The 20181-nt window shown below is 31.8% G+C and overlaps 1 protein-coding gene and 1 long non-coding RNA gene across 2 annotated transcripts in view; one reads left to right on the top strand and one right to left on the bottom strand.

Moving 5' to 3' along the window:
* Nucleotides 1–13469, bottom strand: part of LOC119606403 — a 48520-nt gene extending 35051 nt beyond the window's left edge. The window contains exons 1-2 of the long non-coding RNA XR_005231642.1: nt 13192–13469; nt 6266–6913 (exon numbers count right to left, since the gene is read on the bottom strand). This is a non-coding gene — a long non-coding RNA (uncharacterized LOC119606403). The remainder of the gene's footprint in view (nt 1–6265; nt 6914–13191) is intronic.
* A 1967-nt stretch (nt 13470–15436) lies between these two features.
* Nucleotides 15437–20089, top strand: LOC119606408 (trichohyalin). Its single transcript, XM_037959918.1, has 4 exons — nt 15437–17394; nt 17460–19291; nt 19372–19491; nt 19557–20089. Exons 1-4 carry the CDS (start codon nt 15777–15779, stop codon nt 19800–19802), a joined length of 3816 nt encoding a protein of 1271 aa, XP_037815846.1. The 5' UTR covers nt 15437–15776; the 3' UTR covers nt 19803–20089.
* The last annotated feature ends 92 nt before the right edge of the window (nt 20090–20181 follow it).

Below are 20181 nucleotides of genomic sequence, written 5' to 3'. Positions count from 1 at the left end.
AACAGCTAAAGCCTGAAAGTATGCAAGTGTGTGTTTATGTATTTTTATTAGAAAATTCTTACTTAACAGCCAAAGCATATAAAATATAAAAAAAAAGTTCTCACATATTCACATTGGTTTCATGTTTTCATCTTTGCCTGGCCATTTTGTACTGGCTGGCTGCCGTATCCACAGGGGGTAGGCAAACAGTTCACGTGTATGTAAGCCACACTCTCTAACGCTTTATGACAGGTTAATACACTTTTTCCATTTGTTCGCTTTTAGCCACATGCATGCTTATTGTAGCAAAAGAGCCTCCTTTACAGAATGTGAAAACATTAAAGAAAAGCCAATGGCTGTATAATATTTGTAGTAAGGCAAGTTTTATAGAAATTTACTTTTTATTAATGCATGAAACCCGCCTGGATATCGTACTTTTGAAAATTTGTTAGATTTCTTTCTAAGGAGTGGTATATTGAATTATGTGAGAAATGAAAATAAACAAATAAACGGAAAAAAGAATTTAGCTTTTTGACCTTTCATTTGCCTGAAGTTTTCACCTCCGCTTTGGTATTTTGAACTTTAAAGATAAATATTTTTTTGGAAGAAATCTTGTTAAAACAAACTTCGAAAAAAAAACTAGGCAAACAATACAAAACAACAACAGAAATAATGAAAATGTATACAAAAATGTAATTAAATTAAAAAGGTCAATATTGGTGATTAAGTTAAGACAGAAACTAACCACTTAAAATGTTTTTCAGCAGCAATGTTTAAAGGGCAATTTAAAGGACTAAGAAATATGGGGGTGTTTTACTTAAAAATAAAGTTTAACAAAAGAAAAATACAGCGTTATAAATAGTCCTTATTATAGGCAAGAAAAGGAATTGGTTCATGAGTATAAACCTGAATGTAGTCGCCACTACAGACCAGACTATAGTCCAGAATATATATCAAACTAAGTATATAAGAGTCAATATACCAGACTGTAGTTGAGATTATAAATCAGTAGTTTAAGTTCAGTTCTAGTTCAGTTCCAGTTCGGTTCTAGTTCAGTTCTAGTTCAGTTCTAGTTCAGTTCTAGTTCAGTTCTAGTTCAGTTCTAGTTCAGTTCTAGTTCAGTTCTAGTTCAGTTCTAGTTCAGTTCTAGTTCAGTTCTAGTTCAGTTCTAGTTCAGTTCTAGTACAGTTCTAGTTCAGTTCTAGTTCAGTTCTAGTTCAGTTCTAGTTCAGTTCTAGTTCAGTTCTAGTTCAGTTCTAGTTCAGTTCTAGTTCAGTTCTAGTTCAGTTCTAGTTCAGTTCTAGTTCAGTTCTAGTTCAGTTCTAGTACAGTTCTAGTAAGTTCTAGTTCAGTTCTAGTTCATTTCTAGTTCTGTTCTAGTTCAGTTCTAGTTCAGTTCTAGTTCAGTTCTAGTTCAGTTCTAGTTCAGTTCTAGTTCAGTTCTAGTTCAGTTCTACTTCAGTTCTAGTTCAGTTCTAGTTCAGTTCTAGTTCAGTTCTAGTTCAGTTCTAGTTCAGTTCTACTTCAGTTCTAGTTCAGTTCTAGTTCAGTTCTAGTTCAGTTCTAGTTCAGTTCTAGTTCAGTTCTAGTTCAGTTCTAGTTCAGTTCTAGTTCAGTTCTAGTTCAGTTCTAGTTCAGTTCTAGTTCAGTTCTAGTTCAGTTCTAGTTCAGTTCTAGTTCAGTTCTAGTTCAGTTCTAGTTCAGTTCTAGTTCAGTTCTAGTACAGTTCTAGTTCAGTTCTAGTTCAGTTCTAGTTCAGTTCTAGTTCAGTTCTAGTTCAGTTCTAGTTCAGTTCTAGTTCAGTTCTAGTTCAGTTCTAGTTCAGTTCTAGTTCAGTTCTAGTTCAGTTCTAGTTCAGTTCTAGTTCAGTTCTAGTTCAGTTCTAGTACAGTTCTAGTTCAGTTCTAGTTCAGTTCTAGTTCATTTCTAGTTCATTTCTAGTTCTGTTCTAGTTCAGTTCTAGTTCAGTTCTAGTTCAGTTCTAGTTCAGTTCTAGTTCAGTTCTAGTTCAGTTCTAGTTCAGTTCTAGTTCAGTTCTAGTTCAGTTCTAGTTCAGTTCTAGTTCAGTTCTAGTTCAGTTCTAGTTCAGTTCTAGTTCAGTTCTAGTTCAGTTCTAGTTCAGAGTTCTAGTTCAGTTCTAGTTCAGTTCTAGTTCAGTTCTAGTTCAGTTCTAGTTCAGTTCTAGTTCAGTTCTAGTTCAGTTCTAGTTCAGTTCTAGTTCAGTTCTAGTTCAGTTCTAGTTCAGTTCTAGTTCAGTTCTAGTTCAGTTCTAGTTCAGTTCTAGTTCAGTTCTCTAGTTCAGTTCTAGTTCAGTTCTAGTGTTTGTTCAGTTCTAGTTCAGTTCTAGTTCAGTTCTAGTTCAGTTCTAGTTCAGTTCTAGTTCAGTTCTAGTTCAGTTCTAGTTCAGTTCTAGTTCAGTTCTAGTTCAGTTCTAGTTCAGTTCTAGTTCAGTTCTAGTTCAGTTCTAGTTCAGTTCTAGTTCAGTTCTAGTTCAGTTCTAGTTCAGTTCTAGTTCAGTTCTAGTTCAGTTCTAGTTCAGTTCTAGTTCAGTTCTAGTTCAGTTCTAGTTCAGTTCTAGTTCAGTTCTAGTTCAGTTCTAGTTCAGTTCTAGTTCAGTTCTAGTTCAGTTCTAGTTCAGTTCTAGTTCAGTTCTAGTTCAGTTCTAGTTCAGTTCTAGTTCAGTTCTAGTTCAGTTCTAGTTCAGTTCTAGTTCAGTTCTAGTTCAGTTCTAGTTCAGTTCTAGTTCAGTTCTAGTTCAGTTCTAGTTCAGTTCTAGTTCAGTTCTAGTTCAGTTCTAGTTCAGTTCTAGTTCAGTTCTAGTTCAGTTCTAGTTCAGTTCTAGTTCAGTTCTAGTTCAGTTCTAGTTCAGTTCTAGTTCAGTTCTAGTTCAGTTCTAGTTCAGTTCTAGTTCAGTTCTAGTTCAGTTTAGTTCAGTTCTAGTTCAGTTCTAGTTCAGTTCTAGTTCAGTTCTAGTTCAGTTCTAGTTCAGTTCTAGTTCAGTTCTAGTTCAGTTCTAGTTCAGTTCTAGTTCAGTTCTAGTTCAGTTCTAGTTCAGTTCTAGTTCAGTTCTAGTTCAGTTCTAGTTCAGTTCTAGTTCAGTTCTAGTTCAGTTCTAGTTCAGTTCTAGTTCAGTTCTAGTTCAGTTTAGTTCATTCTAGTTCAGTTCTAGTTCAGTTCTAGTTCAGTTCTAGTTCAGTTCTAGTTCAGTTCTAGTTCAGTTCTAGTTCAGTTCTAGTTCAGTTCTAGTTCAGTTCTAGTTCAGTTCTAGTTCAGTTCTAGTTCAGTTCTAGTTCAGTTCTAGTTCAGTTCTAGTTCAGTTCTAGTTCAGTTCTAGTTCAGTTCTAGTTCAGTTCTAGTTCAGTTCTAGTTCAGTTCTAGTTCAGTTCTAGTTCAGTTCTAGTTCAGTTCTAGTTCAGTTCTAGTTCAGTTCTAGTTCAGTTCTAGTTCAGTTCTAGTTCAGTTCTAGTTCAGTTCTAGTTCAGTTCTAGTTCAGTTCTAGTTCAGTTCAGTTCTAGTTCAGTTCTAGTTCAGTTCTAGTTCAGTTCTAGTTCAGTTCTAGTTCAGTTCTAGTTCAGTTCTAGTTCAGTTCTAGTTCAGTTCTAGTTCAGTTCTAGTTCAGTTTAGTTCAGTTCTAGTTCAGTTCTAGTTCAATTCTAGTTCAGTTCTAGTTCAGTTCTAGTTCAGTTCTAGTTCAGTTCTAGTTCAGTTCTAGTCAGTTCTAGTTCAGTTCTAGTTTAGTTCTAGTTCAGTTCTAGTTCAGTTCTAGTTCAGTTCTAGTTCAGTTCTAGTTCAGTTCTAGTTCAGTTCTAGTTCAGTTCTATTTCAGTTCTAGTTCAGTTCTAGTTCAGTTCTAGTTCAGTTCTAGTTCAGTTCTAGTTCAGTTCTAGTTCAGTTCTAGTTCAGTTCTAGTTCAGTTCTAGTTCAGTTCTAGTTCAGTTCTAGTTCAGTTCTAGTTCAGTTCTAGTTCAGTTCTAGTTCAGTTCTAGTTCAGTTCTAGTTCAGTTCTAGTTCAGTTCTAGTTCAGTTCTAGTTCAGTTCTAGTTCAGTTCTAGTTCAGTTCTAGTTCAGTTCTAGTTCAGTTCTAGTTCAGTTCTAGTTCAGTTCTAGTTCAGTTCTAGTTCAGTTCTAGTTCAGTTCTAGTTCAGTTCTAGTTCAGTTCTAGTTCAGTTCTAGTTCAGTTCTAGTTCAGTTCTAGTTCAGTTCTAGTTCAGTTCTAGTTCAGTTCTAGTTCAGTTCTAGTTCAGTTCTAGTTCAGTTCTAGTTCAGTTCTAGTTCAGTTCTAGTTCAGTTCTAGTTCAGTTCTAGTTCAGTTCTAGTTCAGTTCTAGTTCAGTTCTAGTTCAGTTCTAGTTCAGTTCTTTTTCTAGTTCAGTTCTAGTTCAGTTTAGTTCAGTTCTAGTTCAGTTCTAGTTCATTCTAGTTCAGTTCTAGTTCAGTTCTAGTTCAGTTCTAGTTCAGTTCTAGTTCAGTTCTAGTTCAGTTCTAGTACAGTTCTAGTTCAGTTCTAGTTTAGTTCTAGTTCAGTTCTAGTTCAGTTCTAGTTCAGTTCTAGTTCAGTTCTAGTTCAGTTCTAGTTCAGTTCTATTCAGTTCTAGTTCAGTTCTAGTTCAGTTCTAGTTCAGTTCTAGTTCAGTTCTAGTTCAGTTCTAGTTCAGTTCTAGTTCAGTTCTAGTTCAGTTCTAGTTCCAGTTCTAGTTCAGTTCTAGTTCAGTTCTAGTTCAGTTCTAGTTCAGTTCTAGTTCAGTTCTAGTTCAGTTCTAGTTCAGTTCTAGTTCAGTTCTAGTTCAGTTCTAGTTCAGTTCTAGTTCAGTTCTAGTTCAGTTCTAGTTCAGTTCTAGTTCAGTTCTAGTTCAGTTCTAGTTCAGTTCTAGTTCAGTTCTAGTTCAGTTCTAGTTCAGTTCTAGTTCAGTTCTAGTTCAGTTCTAGTTCAGTTCTAGTTCAGTTCTAGTTCAGTTCTAGTTCAGTTCTAGTTCAGTTCTAGTTCAGTTCTAGTTCAGTTCTAGTTCAGTTCTAGTTCAGTTCTAGTTCAGTTCTAGTTCAGTTCTAGTTCAGTTCTAGTTCAGTTCTAGTTCAGTTCTAGTTCAGTTCTAGTTCAGTTCTAGTTCAGTTCTAGTTCAGTTCTAGTTCAGTTCTAGTTCAGTTCTAGTTCAGTTCTAGTTCAGTTCTAGTTCAGTTCTAGTTCAGTTCTAGTTCAGTTCTAGTTCAGTTCTAGTTCAGTTCTAGTTCAGTTCTAGTTCAGTTCTAGTTCAGTTCTAGTTCAGTTCTAGTTCAGTTCTAGTTCAGTTCTAGTTCAGTTCTAGTTCAGTTCTAGTTCAGTTCTAGTTCAGTTCTAGTTCAGTTCTAGTTCAGTTCTAGTTTCAGTTCTAGTTCAGTTCTAGTTCAGTTCTAGTTCAGTTCTAGTTCAGTTCTAGTTCAGTTCTAGTTCAGTTCTAGTTCAGTTCTAGTTCAGTTCTAGTTCAGTTCTAGTTCAGTTCTAGTTCAGTTCGTTCAGTTCTAGTTCAGTTCTAGTTCAGTTCTAGTTCAGTTCTAGTTCAGTTCTAGTTCAGTTCTAGTTCAGTTCTAGTTCAGTTCTAGTTCAGTTCTAGTTCAGTTCTAGTTTCTAGTTCAGTTCTAGTTCAGTTCTAGTTCAGTTCTAGTTCAGTTCTAGTTCAGTTCTAGTTCAGTTCTAGTTCAGTTCTAGTTCAGTTCTAGTTCAGTTCTAGTTCAGTTCTAGTTCAGTTCTAGTTCAGTTCTAGTTCAGTTCTAGTTCAGTTCTAGTTCAGTTGTAGTTCAGTTGTAGTTCAGTTCTAGTTCAGTTCTAGTTCAGTTCTAGTTCAGTTCTAGTTCAGTTCTAGTTCAGTTCTAGTTCAGTTCTAGTTCAGTTCTAGTTCAGTCTAGTTCAGTTCTAGTTCAGTTCTAGTTCAGTTCTAGTTCAGTTCTAGTTCAGTTCTAGTTCAGTTCTAGTTCAGTTCTAGTTCAGTTCTAGTTCAGTTTAGTTCAGTTCTAGTTCTGTTCTAGTTCAATTCTGGTTCAGTTCTAGTTTAGTTCTACTTCAGTGAGATCAAAGTCTAGACTATAAAATTTAAACTTTGCTGCATAATTTCAGTTATAAAATTTTTGCGTCAGTCTTTTTGTAAAAACATGCTTGCCTTGATTTGCCAAAAAAAACTGTTTGTTTGCAGTTGAAAAATATTTGCTAACTGCCAATTAAACTTCATTTAAAACAATTTATACAAAATTTCTTTATTTACCAAAAACAAAAAATGTTATAAAATATAAAGAAAAATATTTGTTAAAATTTCACTTACCATTCAACATGTTTATCCTCGTTTATATTTTAAAGCAGATAAATAAATATTAAGCATACTTTCTTCCCACTAATCGTAGTTGTTTACTTTATGCATTGCAATTTTAATCCTGTTTAAAAACTCTGAAAGTCTTGTATATTGTCTGGTGTTTAGTACAGCATCATCACCATTAACAGAAGCAGCAGCAACATGATGGTGATCTTGTTAACTTTTCAACAAATGATTTTAAGTTTGTCTGTCAGTCTGTCGTATTCTTGTTTTTCTTTTTTTCTATTTTGTTATTATAACACACCTTTGAAATGTTTCTACACATACACAAATACAATCATAATTTGTATGCTTTGCGATTTCTATGAGTTAGAGTTGTGTTATTTTATTTAAATTCTTTTTGTAAACACCATATAATGTTACATATTTATTTATATACTCTTTTATATTAGAATATAATTTTTATATATTTATTTCACTTGTTGTTGCCATTTTTTATATTTATTTATATGTTTGTATTTATGCCTATGTGTTTTTTTATGCTCTTATTTTTCTTTTTTGGTTTTATAAATTATGTGTTAGCAACACTTTGCACGTTTCTATCTGTGTCACAGCTCAGTGATTTCTCTTACTGAATCTTGTTGTTTTTGTTGTTGTTTGCTAAAAAATGATTGTAATACTTTTTGCTGTTCTAACATGACTTTTACGGTTTTTATACTCTTCGTGTGTGTGAGTTTTTTAAACAAAAGTTTTTAACATGTCTGTTACTTTTGTGAAAATTCTAATACAGTTTGATGTTTTTCGGTTTATGACTTGTTAGCAGTGGTGGTTGTAAAAAATTACGGTTTAACAAGGATAATTAATTTTTTTCTTAAAAGATCCTTGATACTATTCCCAAGGAGAAAACTAATGCTATTCTAGACCACAGATTATACTATAGAATAGACTATAGACTAGATTGTAAACTAGACTATTGAATGTAGTATACACCAGACCATCAACTACACCATAGACTAGGCTATCAACTTGACTATAGACTAGACTATAGACTAGTCTATAGACTAGACTATAGACTAGACTATAGACTAGACTATAGACTAGACTATAGACTAGACTATAGACTAGACTATAGACTAGACTATAGACTAGACTATAGACTAGACTATAGACTAGACTATAGACTGGACTATAGACTAGACTATAGACTAGACTATAGACTAGACTATAGACTAGACTATAGACTAGACTATAGACTAGGACTATAGACTAGACTATAGACTAGACTATAGACTAGACTATAGACTAGACTATAGACTAGACTATAGACTAGACTATAGACTAGACTATAGACTAGACTATAGACTAGACTATAGACTAGACTATAGACTAGACTATAGACTAGACTATAGACTAGACTATAGACTAGACTATAGACTAGACTATAGACTAGACTATAGACTAGACTATAGACTAGACTATAGACTAGACTATAGACTAGACTATAGACTAGACTATAGACTAGACTATAGACTAGACTATAGACTAGACTATAGACTAGACTATAGACTAGACTATAGACTAGACTAGACTGACTATAGACTAGACTATAGACTAGACTATAGACTAGACTATAGACTAGACTATAGACTAGACTATAGACTAGACTATAGACTAGACTATAGACTAGACTATAGACTAGACTATAGACTAGACTATAGACTAGACTATAGACTAGACTATAGACTAGACTATAGACTAGACTATTGACTAGACTATAGACTGGACTATAGACTGGACTATTGACTAGACTATAGACTAGGACTATAGACTAGTCTATAGACTAGTCTATAGTCTATAGACTAGACTATAGACTAGACTATAGACTAGACTATAGACTAGACTATAGACTAGACTATAGACTAGACTATAGACTAGACTATAGACTAGACTATAGACTAGACTATAGACTAGACTATAGACTAGACTATAGTCTAGACTAGTCTATACTATAGACTATAGACTTGACTATTGACTAGACAATGGACTAGACTATAGACTATAGGCTAGACCATAGACTAGACTATAGTCAGGACTACATAGTAGACTATAGTTGTGAATATAGAAGTTGCTATTATTTCCTCCTTTACTGTGGTAATTTAAAAAGAATTTATAGCTCTTGTTATATTATTGTCATTTACAAGGTTTCTTCTGCTTTTAAACTTGATAAATTATAAGGGAAAGGGAAGACAATAACAAAAAACACAAAATGTACGTGTGAAAAATGTGGTTTTAATCTTTATGATTTCATTACATAGATTGATTTCAAACCATGATTTATACTTTAAATTCTAAAGCTACGCTAAAAGGAAAATTTAAAAATAACATCAAGAAAAGGTATTTTAATTAAAAACTTTTGCAAAATAAAAAAAATAAATTTTTAATTTTCATCAATGTCACTTTGAGTTAAACTCTGACAATGGAATATTGTCAGGGAAGCAATTTCATTTTAAATACACATACATATAAACATATTTTAATTTATAATTATTTTCTTTTGCTTCCATTTATTTTTTTGTTTCATTTAAGATTTTGAGCGGAAAAAAATTAAATATTAATTTAAAATGTATTTCATTTTGTTATTATTGTTCTATTTTAAAACTTGCTGAGGCAGAGAGCAAAGTAGGCTTTTTGTTAAGTTTTATTTTATAACCTTTGCTTTAAACAAAAAAAAAAAAAAAATATTTTTTTTTTACCATTTGGATTTTCTTAACGACCCTGAATTTGTGAAATACCTTGTGAAATCTACTAGTCCTCATCCCTTCTCTGTGCAATATTTTCTAGTATTTAATATTGTTAAAAATATACATATTTCTGTTTTATTTTTATTTAAGTTTGTTTATAGTTTAGTTGTTGCTCTTCATGTAGTTTTATTATGTACTCCTCGTTAGTACTTGTCCAAAAGTTGTCAAATGTTATTTTCTTCTTGTTTGCTCGTTAATGCACTTTCTGTGTTGTCAGTGCTATGTGTGTGTGTGTGTGAGTTTCTTTTTCCACGTACAACTGCAACTGTTCTCTTTTATTCATGTACTCTTAACCCCTTAATATATGCTTTAATTTCGTGTTTTTTTTTTGTTTCTAGCATGAGTAGTGTTTCTGTTGTATCGTTGTTTTAGTTTGTTTTTTATTTGTATGCAGTTATTTTTATAAGCGGTTTACATTATTAATATTTTTTTGTTGTTTGTGCTTTAATGACGTCACGGTTTTTCTCTAGGTGCTCTCAAGGAATTTTGTTAAACAAAAAGTGTTGAGTTGTTAAAGGGATTTTGAAAAGAAGAAGAAAAGGTAAACTACAGACTGAAAATAAACTAAACTGTAATACAAAGTATAGACTAAACTGTAGATTCATTATGGACTAGTTCAGTTCTAGTTCAGTTCTAGTTCAGTTCTAGTTCAGTTCTAGTTCAGTTCTAGTTCACTTCTAGTTCAGTTCTAGTTCAGTTCTAGTTCAGTTCTAGTTCAGTTCTAGTTCAGTTCTAGTTCAGTTCTAGTTCAGTTCTAGTTCAGTTCTAGTTCAGTTCTAGTTCAGTTCTAGTTCAGTTCTAGTTCAGTTCTAGTTCAGTTCTAGTTCAGTTCTAGTTCAGTTCTAGTTCAGTTCTAGTTCAGTTCTAGTTCAGTTCTAGTTCAGTTCTAGTTCAGTTCTAGTTCAGTTCTAGTTCAGTTCTAGTTCAGTTCTAGTTCAGTTCTAGTTCAGTTCTAGTTCAGTTCTAGTTCAGTTCTAGTTCAGTTCTAGTTCAGTTCTAGTTCAGTTCTAGTTCAGTTCTAGTTCAGTTCTAGTTCAGTTCTAGTTCAGTTCTAGTTCAGTTCTAGTTCAGTTCTAGTTCAGTTCTAGTTCAGTTCTAGTTCAGTTCTAGTTCAGTTCTAGTTCAGTTCTAGTTCAGTACTAGTTCAGTTCTAGTTCAGATCTAGTTCAGTTCTAGTTCAGTTCTAGTTCAGTTCTAGTTCAGTTCTAGTTCAGTTCTATTTATAAAAAATTTTATTATTGTTGTAATTATTAAACGCAAATCTCTTAAATGATCATTAAAACATTCAAATCCACTGTCTACTGTAAGGGTTAAGAATAAGTCATTGTTAGCAGAATACTTTAAGGCAAATTTTTTGAAACAATTGAGCTTGAAATACAAAGATAAAGAATTAAACTTTTATTTGTAATCTTAACAAAATTTCTTCTCGAGTGTAAGAAAATGATTATTTTTCTTATTCTAGTCTTAATGAATGAATATATCTTGTTGTTTATTTAAAAGTTTTCAACATTCGTTTTTATTTATAAACAAAAAACAATGAATATTTATACCAATATATGTTCAAGTGTATACATTTGTATATCCTTTATCTTCAACTGCATTGTTTTAAAACCCTGTTTTGTTTGTTTAAATTTATACTTGTGTTTTTTAAACAAAAAACCTTTTGTTTAATATGACTTAAGTAAAAATGACTTAAATTTTTGTTTGTTTTTGCTCCTGAGAGATTTCTTTAAATTATTATTGTTTTTTTCTTCTGTCTTATTGTTTTGAAACATTCAAATGTATTCATAGTATGACAATTTTCTACCTTTTTAAACATTTTATTAAAAACTCACCAAGGTGTATTTAAATGCAAAAACATGGCCTGTTTTTATAAAAGAATTTAAAGGCATTGTTTTGGAATACATTCTACATATACATACATATATTTAAAAAAAACTTTATGCGTTTATTTGTTTAATACTTGGCGCGTTTAGAAAGCCACCTTTTTCTCTCTGTCTTTAATTGAAGATAAACTATACAAACAGTTGTCGACAATTAACCTTGAATGAATAAAGTATTGTCCTACTCGAAAGCAGCACATGCTAAAGAATTTTAAACATTAATGCTGCCGAGGCTTAGGGGAATTTTATTAAATTGTGATTTATTGCGTTTTAAATTAACAATAACAACTCACCTTTTTGTTGTTTTTCTAACAAAAAATATATTGTTTGACATCGCATTGCAGGAAAGTGACAGTTTAGATTTGTCATTTTTGTCTGTTTATAATTTTTTACTTTTATATTAAGAATTCTTAGTTACTTCAGGTTCAGTTCAAGTTCAATTCTAGTTCAGTTTCTAGTTCAGTTCTAGTTCAGTTCTAGTTCAGTTCTAGTTCAGTTCTAGTTCAGTTCTAGTTCAGTTCTAGTTCAGTTCTAGTTCAGTTCTAGTTCAGTCTAGTTCAGTTCTAGTTCAGTTCTAGTTCAGTTCTAGTTCAGTTCTAGTTCAGTTCTAGTTCAGTTCTAGTTCAGTTCTAGTTCAGTTCTAGTTCAGTTCTAGTTCAGTTCTAGTTCAGTTCTAGTTCAGTTCTAGTTCAGTTCTAGTTCAGTTCTAGTTCAGTTCTAGTTCAGTTCTAGTTCAGTTCTAGTTCAGTTCTAGTTCAGTTCTAGTTCAGTTTAGTTCAGTTCTAGTTCAGTTTCTAGTTCAGTTCTAGTTCAGTTCTAGTTCAGTTCTAGTTCAGTTCTAGTTCAGGTTCTAGTTCAGTTTTCTAGTTCAGTTCTAGTTCAGTTCTAGTTCAGTTCTAGTTCAGTTCTAGTTCAGTTCTAGTTCAGTTCTAGTTCAGTTCTAGTTCAGTTCTAGTTCAGTTCTAGTTCAGTTCTAGTTCAGTTCTAGTTCAGTTTTCTAGTTCAGTTCTAGTTCAGTTCTAGTTAAGTTCTAGTTCAGTTCTAGTTCAGTTCTAGTTCAGTTCGAGTTCATCTAGTTCAGTTCTAGTCAGTTCTAGTTCAGTTCTAGTTCAGTTCTAGTTAGTTCAGTTAGTTCTAGTTCAGTTCTAGTTCCGTTCTAATTCAGTTATAGTTTATGTTTTTTATTAAAAACACTCATTATGCATTTTATTTATAAATTCTACATGGAGTATGAGTAATAATTTATTTGCAAGATAATTAAATGTTAAGTATACGTAAAAGTATTGCTCTTTTTAAGTGAGTTTTGTAATACTTGTAAGTATAAAAACAAGATATTAATCATGACAATGATGAAAATTGAAACATGTTCTATTGAAGGACACATTTAATTTTTATTTAAATATTTATTAACTATTTATAACTCTCTCTAGGGGGTAATTGCGTAGTTTGATGCCAAAGATATATGTATTTTTTTGAAAGACAATATATGAAGCTTAAAATATCAAAATAATTTCCCTTTAGAAACGAATTACTAAATAATTTCCCAGATGTAATACATTAAGTATTATATTTTAGTATAATGCAGTAACTTTTTTGTATATTTTTAATGGAAAGTTTATCCTGTTTCTACAAGTAATATGATTTTCATAAAATTTAAATTTCATCTGAAATTAACTATAATAAATTCTTCTTGTAAAGTGTGATATCTATAAATGTTCATTGAAGGGCCGTTTTTAACGAATTGCAAGTACCGTCGCTTAAATGAATATTTTTGAAAACTGTTAAAATTACATTTTGATTATTCCTCAAGAAGAAGAATTTTAAATTATGAGTATTAATAATTTTTGGAATTTGTTTGTTTTTATTGTTTAGTTAAATAGGTAAACATTTTTGAAATATTTATAACTTGGTACACAAATGTTTAACACTGTTGCTTTAGTTTTTTTTAATATCCTTTTCAAAAAAAGTAATCCTTAAAACTACACAGGTTACTCAAATTTCAAGTTGTAGGTATTATCGATTGGTTATGCTTTTGTTCGTTTTCTTTTTATTATTTAAATTCAATTTTTTTTCTTTTCATATATTTGATGTTTTTTATAACGACTTTATTTGTAACAGTTCTTTTTTTGTGTGTTGGATTGCTTTCATTTCTTTCTTTTTTTCTGGTAAACGCAATATTTCCGCACACGCACACTTACGCAGTTAAACACTAATACATATGTATAAAATATTCCATATACACACATAAACTTACAAACTCAATAACATATAAAACTATTATCCAGAAATCTAAACATTTAAAGTGGTCATTTAAGGAAATTTTATTTATTTTTCTTTTTTTTATAAATTTCTTTTTGTTTTAAAAAATTTCAGCAAATTTTTTTTATATTTCTTCTTTTGTTTTTTTCTTGATATTTTATTTACTTTATAAATTATTAATATTTTCTTTAATTTTAAATATTAAACAGCCGTTACAATTTGTTTTTACTACGTCTTTCGTTTGTAACTAAAAAAGCGACTTGAATTCAGGAGTGTAAGCAACAAACTGTTGTTTTCAGCAGAAGTTCTGTTTCACTTAAGTCCCAATGATTTTCCCGTTAACCAAACACTTAAACAATTTAAACAAGAAAAAAATATTACGAAAAGCTTTTGTACTCGCACGTTGTTTGGTTGGCTGCTAAATGGCAACACACACAAACACGCACATACAAAAAGCTTTTGTTAACAGTTATCCCCCGTTTAAGGAAGGTTAGTTATAAAGAGAAAAGAGAGAAAAAGAGATTGTGAAAATAACTGTATTACTTTAGTATAAGAGTTTTCTTTGTACACTGTTAAAAACATTTACAAAATAACTCTTATTTGATTTACCTTTACCTTTAAGTTTATTTGTTGTAGTTTATGTATGTGTGTTTTAGTTGTTGTTTTTTATTACTGTTTTTAAGGCAATTGTTGCTTTTACTATTCGTTTGTGCATATTAGTTGTCTTGTTTTTAATGCTCTAGAGTAAAACTATATGTCATTTTTCCTCCTTCTTGTACATTTCGTTCTTCCCATAGCCAACAGCAGCCTTAATAGAATTTTTCTCGTTTCTGTTGTTTTTTCTTTTATCAAACATGTGGTTTTAGGTTTGGTACGTGTTTGCCATATTAATCTTGTTAAATTCATTTAAATTATCACATCTCTCACATTTGTTTGGCTCTTATTAAAACACTAGAGTAGTAAAGTGTTAGAGTTGGAGCAATTTTCCTTAAACAAATTGATTATTTGTTGCTGGTGGATAATGGCGAGTAAAAGGAAACTTGTGCTTAACTAAGGGAAAGCACCTTTTAAAGAGGAATAACGGTTGGGTAAAGCTAAAAGAAAAGTTAGTTAGTTAGTTAGTTAGTTAGTAACTTAGTTAGTTAGTTAGTTAGTTAGTTAGTTAGTTAGTTAGTTAGTTAGTTAGTTAGTTAGTTAGTTAGTTAGTTTGTTCGTTCGTTCGTTAGTTTAGTTAGTTCGTTCGTTCGTTCGTTAGTTCGTTTCGTTCGTTCGTTCGTTCGTTCTTTTCGTTTGTTCGTTTAGTTCGTTCGTTAGTTTCGTTCGTTCGTTCGTTCGTTCGTTCGTTCGTTCGTTTCTTTTTCGTTCGTTTCGTTCGTTCGTTCGTTCGTTCGTTCGTTCGTTCGTTCGTTCGTTCGTTCGTTAGTTCGTTCGTTCGTTCGTTCGTTCGTTTCGTTCGTTCGTTCGTTCGTTCGTTCGTTCGTTCGTTCGTTCTTCGTTCGTTTCGTTCTTCGTTCGTTCGTTCTTCGTTCGTTCGTTCGTTCGTTCGTTGTTCGTTTCGTTCCGTTCGTTCGTTCGTTCGTTCGTTTCGTTCGTTTCGTTCGTTCGTTCGTTTCGTTCTTTAGTTCGTTCGTTCGTTCGTTCGTTCTTCGTTCGTTCGTTCGTTCGTTCGTTCGTTCGTTCAGTTCGTTCGTTCGTTCGTTCGTTCGTTGTTCGTTCGTTCGTTCGTTCGTTAGTTCGTTCGTTTCGTTCGTTCGTTATTCGTTCGTTCGTTCGTCGTTCGTTCATTCGTTCGTTCGTTCGTTAGTTCGTTCGTTCGTTCGTTAGTTAGTTAGTTAGTTAGGTTTAGTTCCTTAGCAACGCCCCACACGATTACTAAATGTTCAAAAACCTACCCAAATTGGTTAAGAAATTTAACTTACCGAACCAATAAGGACATTTTCGTAAACATTACATTGATTTCCATCTGTGGGATCTGTTTACACAATAGTTGTGGGAACTATGAGAACTTACATTTTAAACATTTTTGTTATTTAAATGTGGAATATATTTTGTATAACAATAACAATTTCCAGTCTAAAAAGTCACTACTTCTAATGTTGACGTTAGATGTCGCCCACATACTACTATTTCTTGCAATTATCAACACTATTGTGAATGATTTGTTTTGTGCTACTCATTTATTTCCATTGTGAATATTTTTTGTTTTGTTTCATGCCACACTATTTCATTGCGTACACAAATGTCAAGTAGTTTGACATGTTACTGAAGTGGAAGAGAAAAAAAGAAAAACAATAGAATTGTTAAGAAAAATACAATTTTCCCCTAGGAAAATGTAAAATACTAATAAATAAAACAAATATTTAAATCAATACATGTGTTTAAAGTAAACATAAATAGAAAATCGTGTAATATTAATAATAAGTTCAACAACTAAAGCGATAAAACAAGATTTTAAAAGTAATTTAATAAGTGCTGTCAGTGTGTAAGCGTAGGTTTATGAGATCATACAACAAAAATAATTTAATAATATCAATGTTAGTAAACAGCTTGTAAAAAAAACATGTTTGTTTAAACAAAATAATGGATTTCGAGGCTGAAGATATACAAGGCCCGCCAGGCTCAAGGCGGCGTACATTTTCTATCGACTCCCAACAGTCTCAGCAAAGTTCTAAACAAAACTTTCCCCTGATGACCAGTGACTCAGGCCTTTACACCTGCAGCTCTAATGCAAGCGATTGCAGTTTACCGTTGGAGTCTGATACAGATTCCTCGCTTCCAAGCAGTAAACTAAAACTGCTAAAAGATGAAAGACTGCAATTGGCCTTGCAGGATGTGCGCAAATTACGCAGTGAATTGGAAAGATTAACCAAGTCCGAACAATGGTATAAACAAGAGCTAAGGCAACAGAAAACCACACGACTGGAGGATTTAGAGAGGATATATACGCAAGAACGGAAATTTATGCAAGAAAATCAACGTCTGCAAAAGGAATGTGTAAGACTGTATGAAAAGTGCAATGAATTGGAAAGGGAATTGGAAAAACAAAATCAGGAGGCCAGTAGTAACCAGCCTAAGCAACACGTGTTCGAGGAGGAAGATGTTGCAGAGGAAAATATACTTCAATTTGAAAAAGAGCAACATATGGCTTTGATAAAAGATCAACAGCAATTGATTTCTGTTTTACGCAAACAAAAACGTTCTTTACTGGAAGATTTAAGATGCCTAACCGTGGAAAAGGATGAGAAAGTAATGGAACTACAGCGTCTTTTGGCCGATCTAGAATTTGATAATAAACTTATCACCAAAAAATGCACACAATTTGCCAAGGAACGTAATTTATTGGAAAACAATTTAAAACAAACTGATTGCAAGTTAACGGGCACTTTAGAGGAAAAAATGAATTTACAAAAGTCTATAGTAGAACTCAAAGAACAATTGGTTATACAAACGGAACTGCTTAAGCTTAAGGAATCGGAGATAGAAAATATACAACAACACTATACAAGTAAGATACAGGCGGAAGAAGACATGGAAGAAGTGCATAATTTAAGTGTAAAATACCAGGAGGAGATCAATTCTAAAACCTTAGAAATTATTAATTTAAAAGAAAGACTACAAGAAATGCAAGATGAAATGGAGAATATGCAGCAATTGCAGCAACAAAATGAACTGCAGCAAAGACAAATAGAAGAACTAAACTTCAAACTAGAAACCTACCGTTTAGAGCTGCAGGAACTTAAGGCTTCAGAGCAAGATAAAAACCAACAATTGCAAGATTTACATCAGGCCATGGATAATTTGATTAAAGATAAAAATAAGATTTACAAAACTACGGTAGAACAACAAAATGATTTATTGAGATTAAAACAGGCTTTAAAATCTACCCAAGAGCAGTATGAACAGGTACAAGAATTGTACAAAAACACACAATTTCAACTCGAATTATTAGAATTAGAACATGGAAAAGTTAAATTTCAAAACGAACGAGATAGACAGGAAATAGAACATTTAAGGAATAAACTAAAACAGTACTTACAACAAACTACGGAATTGAGTAATAAATTGCACTCACTGGAGCAAGAAATGGTTAAAGTTTTAAAGGAAAACTCACAACTTAAACAAGAATCGCAGGAAATGCAAAAGCAAGTGAAGGAGCAAGAGATTTTGTTAAAAGAGTGGGAACAAATGAAACCACAAGGTAAGAATTAATAAAATAAAACCATAATTATGGATTATGATTATATTTTGCTTTACATTTAATAGATCTAACTGATAATGTATTGACACAGTCTCAGGGGATTGATAATTCTTCTGCCGATCAAGATTTCCTAGAACTGCAGCAACAGTGTGAAAAACTTCAGGCAAAACTTGATTTTGCACAACAGCATCAAACGCAAACGGAAAATCATATTATTTTGCAAACACTAAATGATTTTGTAAAGAAAGTTGCCCATGTACAAAAGGAAGAGGAACTTATGCCCGCAAATTCTTATCTGTCAAATGATAATACTGACTCCGATTTTATAAAATTATCCTTACAAAGTAATAAACTACAAGAAAATCTTAATAAACTTAATGATTTCCTACAGGAAAAGCAACAATTACTTGGGCACTCAGATAAAATACAAGAATCCAATGAGGGCATGGAAAAACTAGTCAAAGAGAATGAAATTCTCAAGCAAAAACTAAGCGAAACTGAAACAGAAGCCTGCTCACTGCAAATAAAACAAGATATCAATGAAAGAACCCAGAAATATACTCTTATAGAGGAAACTCTTGAGGAACATAAAATAAAAGTAAAAACTCTGCAAGATCAACTATTGGAAAATGATGCAAAACTTTATAAAATGCAAAGAAAACTTGAGATATTACAGCAAGTTGATGTTAAACTAGAAGAATTCGAAAAGGAAAATAAAAAACTAAAAGAACAATTAAGACAAGAACTGGAAAGTAAGACTGATTTAAATAGAAAATTGCAAGAGGAAAGGGAAAACATATTAGAATTAAAAAATTGTTTAGAGGAAATAAAAATGAAACAGAAATTTACCAAACATCAAGCCATACAATGTGATTTGCAGGAAGATTCTAAGGAATCCCATAATGAAGTTAAGGAGCTGAAAGAGCATGTTCTAAAGCTACAACAGCAGCAGCAAATGTTCCTAGAACAAGAAGCTTATAAAAAAGAAGAACGTTTACAATTTTTGCATAAAATGCTAGAATTGCAAAATAATAAAATGCATAATCTACAACAGCAACAACAGGATTGGCAGGAGATGTTAACTTCTCTTAATACTGCCCAAGATTTAGAGGAAAAAACACGTAAAGAATTAGAATTAAAACGTTTGGAACTAGAAGAACTTAATCAAGTTTTTGCCGAACAAAATGAAGAGCTAAATAAATTAGAAGAATTTACCACGTTATTAGAATTAAAAAGACAACAAGAAAAAGAACAACTTAAACAAACATTCCAACAGGAAATCAATGTGATGAAACAACACTTACAACAGTGTCAAAAGGAAATTGAACAACAAAAATTAGAGAATTTGCAACTAGAAAAACGTAACGAAAGATTCCAACAGGACATAAACGAAGATTATGCCACAGAAGTGTTAGAATATAAAAACGAAATACGAGAATTAAAATCTAGAGTAAGTAGAATAATGGAGGAAAAAGAGGACTTGAAGGAACAGCTTATGGAAGTGGAAAAACAAACTAAACTACTTAAAGATAATAAAAGAGAGGCGATTATCATGCCCGAGCTAAGTTTAGTTAAGTTATCGGAAATGTCTGTGGAGAATACCATAGAAACGGTGGAAGTCTTAAAAGAAACTATCAGTGAAGATCATTTACGTATATTGACTAAGGTACTGGAAGCAGAATATCAACGTAAAATGCAAAGATATGATGAGCATATACATTCTTTGTTAAGTAATCTTAAAAGTCTTAAGAAATCTCTTAAGGCCAATGAGGAGAAGACAGCTTTACTAAGTGAAGAACAAATGAAAACTAAGGAGGAGTTAAAAGAGTTGCAGAAGACCAAGAGAAACTTGGAGGATATGCGTTTGAAGTATGAACAAAGTCAAGATACCATAAAAGTAAGTTTTACCTAATGAAAAAGATTGTTAGAAAATTAAAATCTAATAACTTATGTTAATTTTATTATGTTTCTTTAAAGGAATTAAAACAATCTTTGGCGCTTGAACGCAAGAAATTTGAATTATCCGACATAGGAAAATCTTCCCAAACTAATGGCACCACCTATGAGGTGTCCAATCTCATAGATGATTACAAAAAGGTAAGAAAACAATTTGTTTAAATTGAATTTTATTTAAATTAAGTTTTTTTCTTGTTGTATTCTAGTTAATACAACAATCAGCTTTGGTCACTAAACGACCCTCTACCAGTGCCATTTTGGATTTAATTCAACGTAGCAATCAATGTGTGCCAAATTTACACAAACTAGAAACGAACGTAGATGGTTTACGTTCTGAGTTACAGAACTTTTTAACTTCTAAAATGCCCGCTAACTCTTTAATAGCGGCGGCTTCTTTGACTGTGCCTCCTTCACTGATGGACGAATTAAGGGCAGCCTCCGAAGGATTTTAAACTTTAGTTTTTTTTTCTTAAATTGAAGGAAGACTTGCCCTCCTTTTTCTTTATTTCAAGAAAAAGCAACTATTTTAGTCAAACTATTTATTTTTTATGTAATTATTGTTTAATTTATTTAAATTGTTTACTGTTTTCAATTTTTGTTTATTGTTTTCCAGCAATGTTTATTTTTTGCACAAATCTTTGTTTAGGAATTTTATTTTTTTAATTGTATTTTTTTTTTCTTTTTTGTATTATTGTGTTCCAAAAAAAACGAACAATTATTGTAAAAAATAAAAAATCTTAAATAAAAGTTAAATGTTTGTATATAAATTAACGGTAAGTAACGGTATGTTTAAGGTTAAGTTACAAAATTTAAAATATGGCAACCTTTTTA

The sequence above is a fragment of the Lucilia sericata genome, unplaced genomic scaffold (genome assembly GCF_015586225.1).
Source record: "Lucilia sericata isolate MDLA Ls3-8-SP2 unplaced genomic scaffold, ASM1558622v1 Contig000017F_arrow, whole genome shotgun sequence".
In the NCBI taxonomy this organism is placed as follows: domain Eukaryota; kingdom Metazoa; phylum Arthropoda; class Insecta; order Diptera; family Calliphoridae; genus Lucilia; species Lucilia sericata.
The sequence above is the reverse complement of the archived record's forward strand: the minus strand, read 5'-3'. Positions and strand labels throughout refer to the sequence as shown.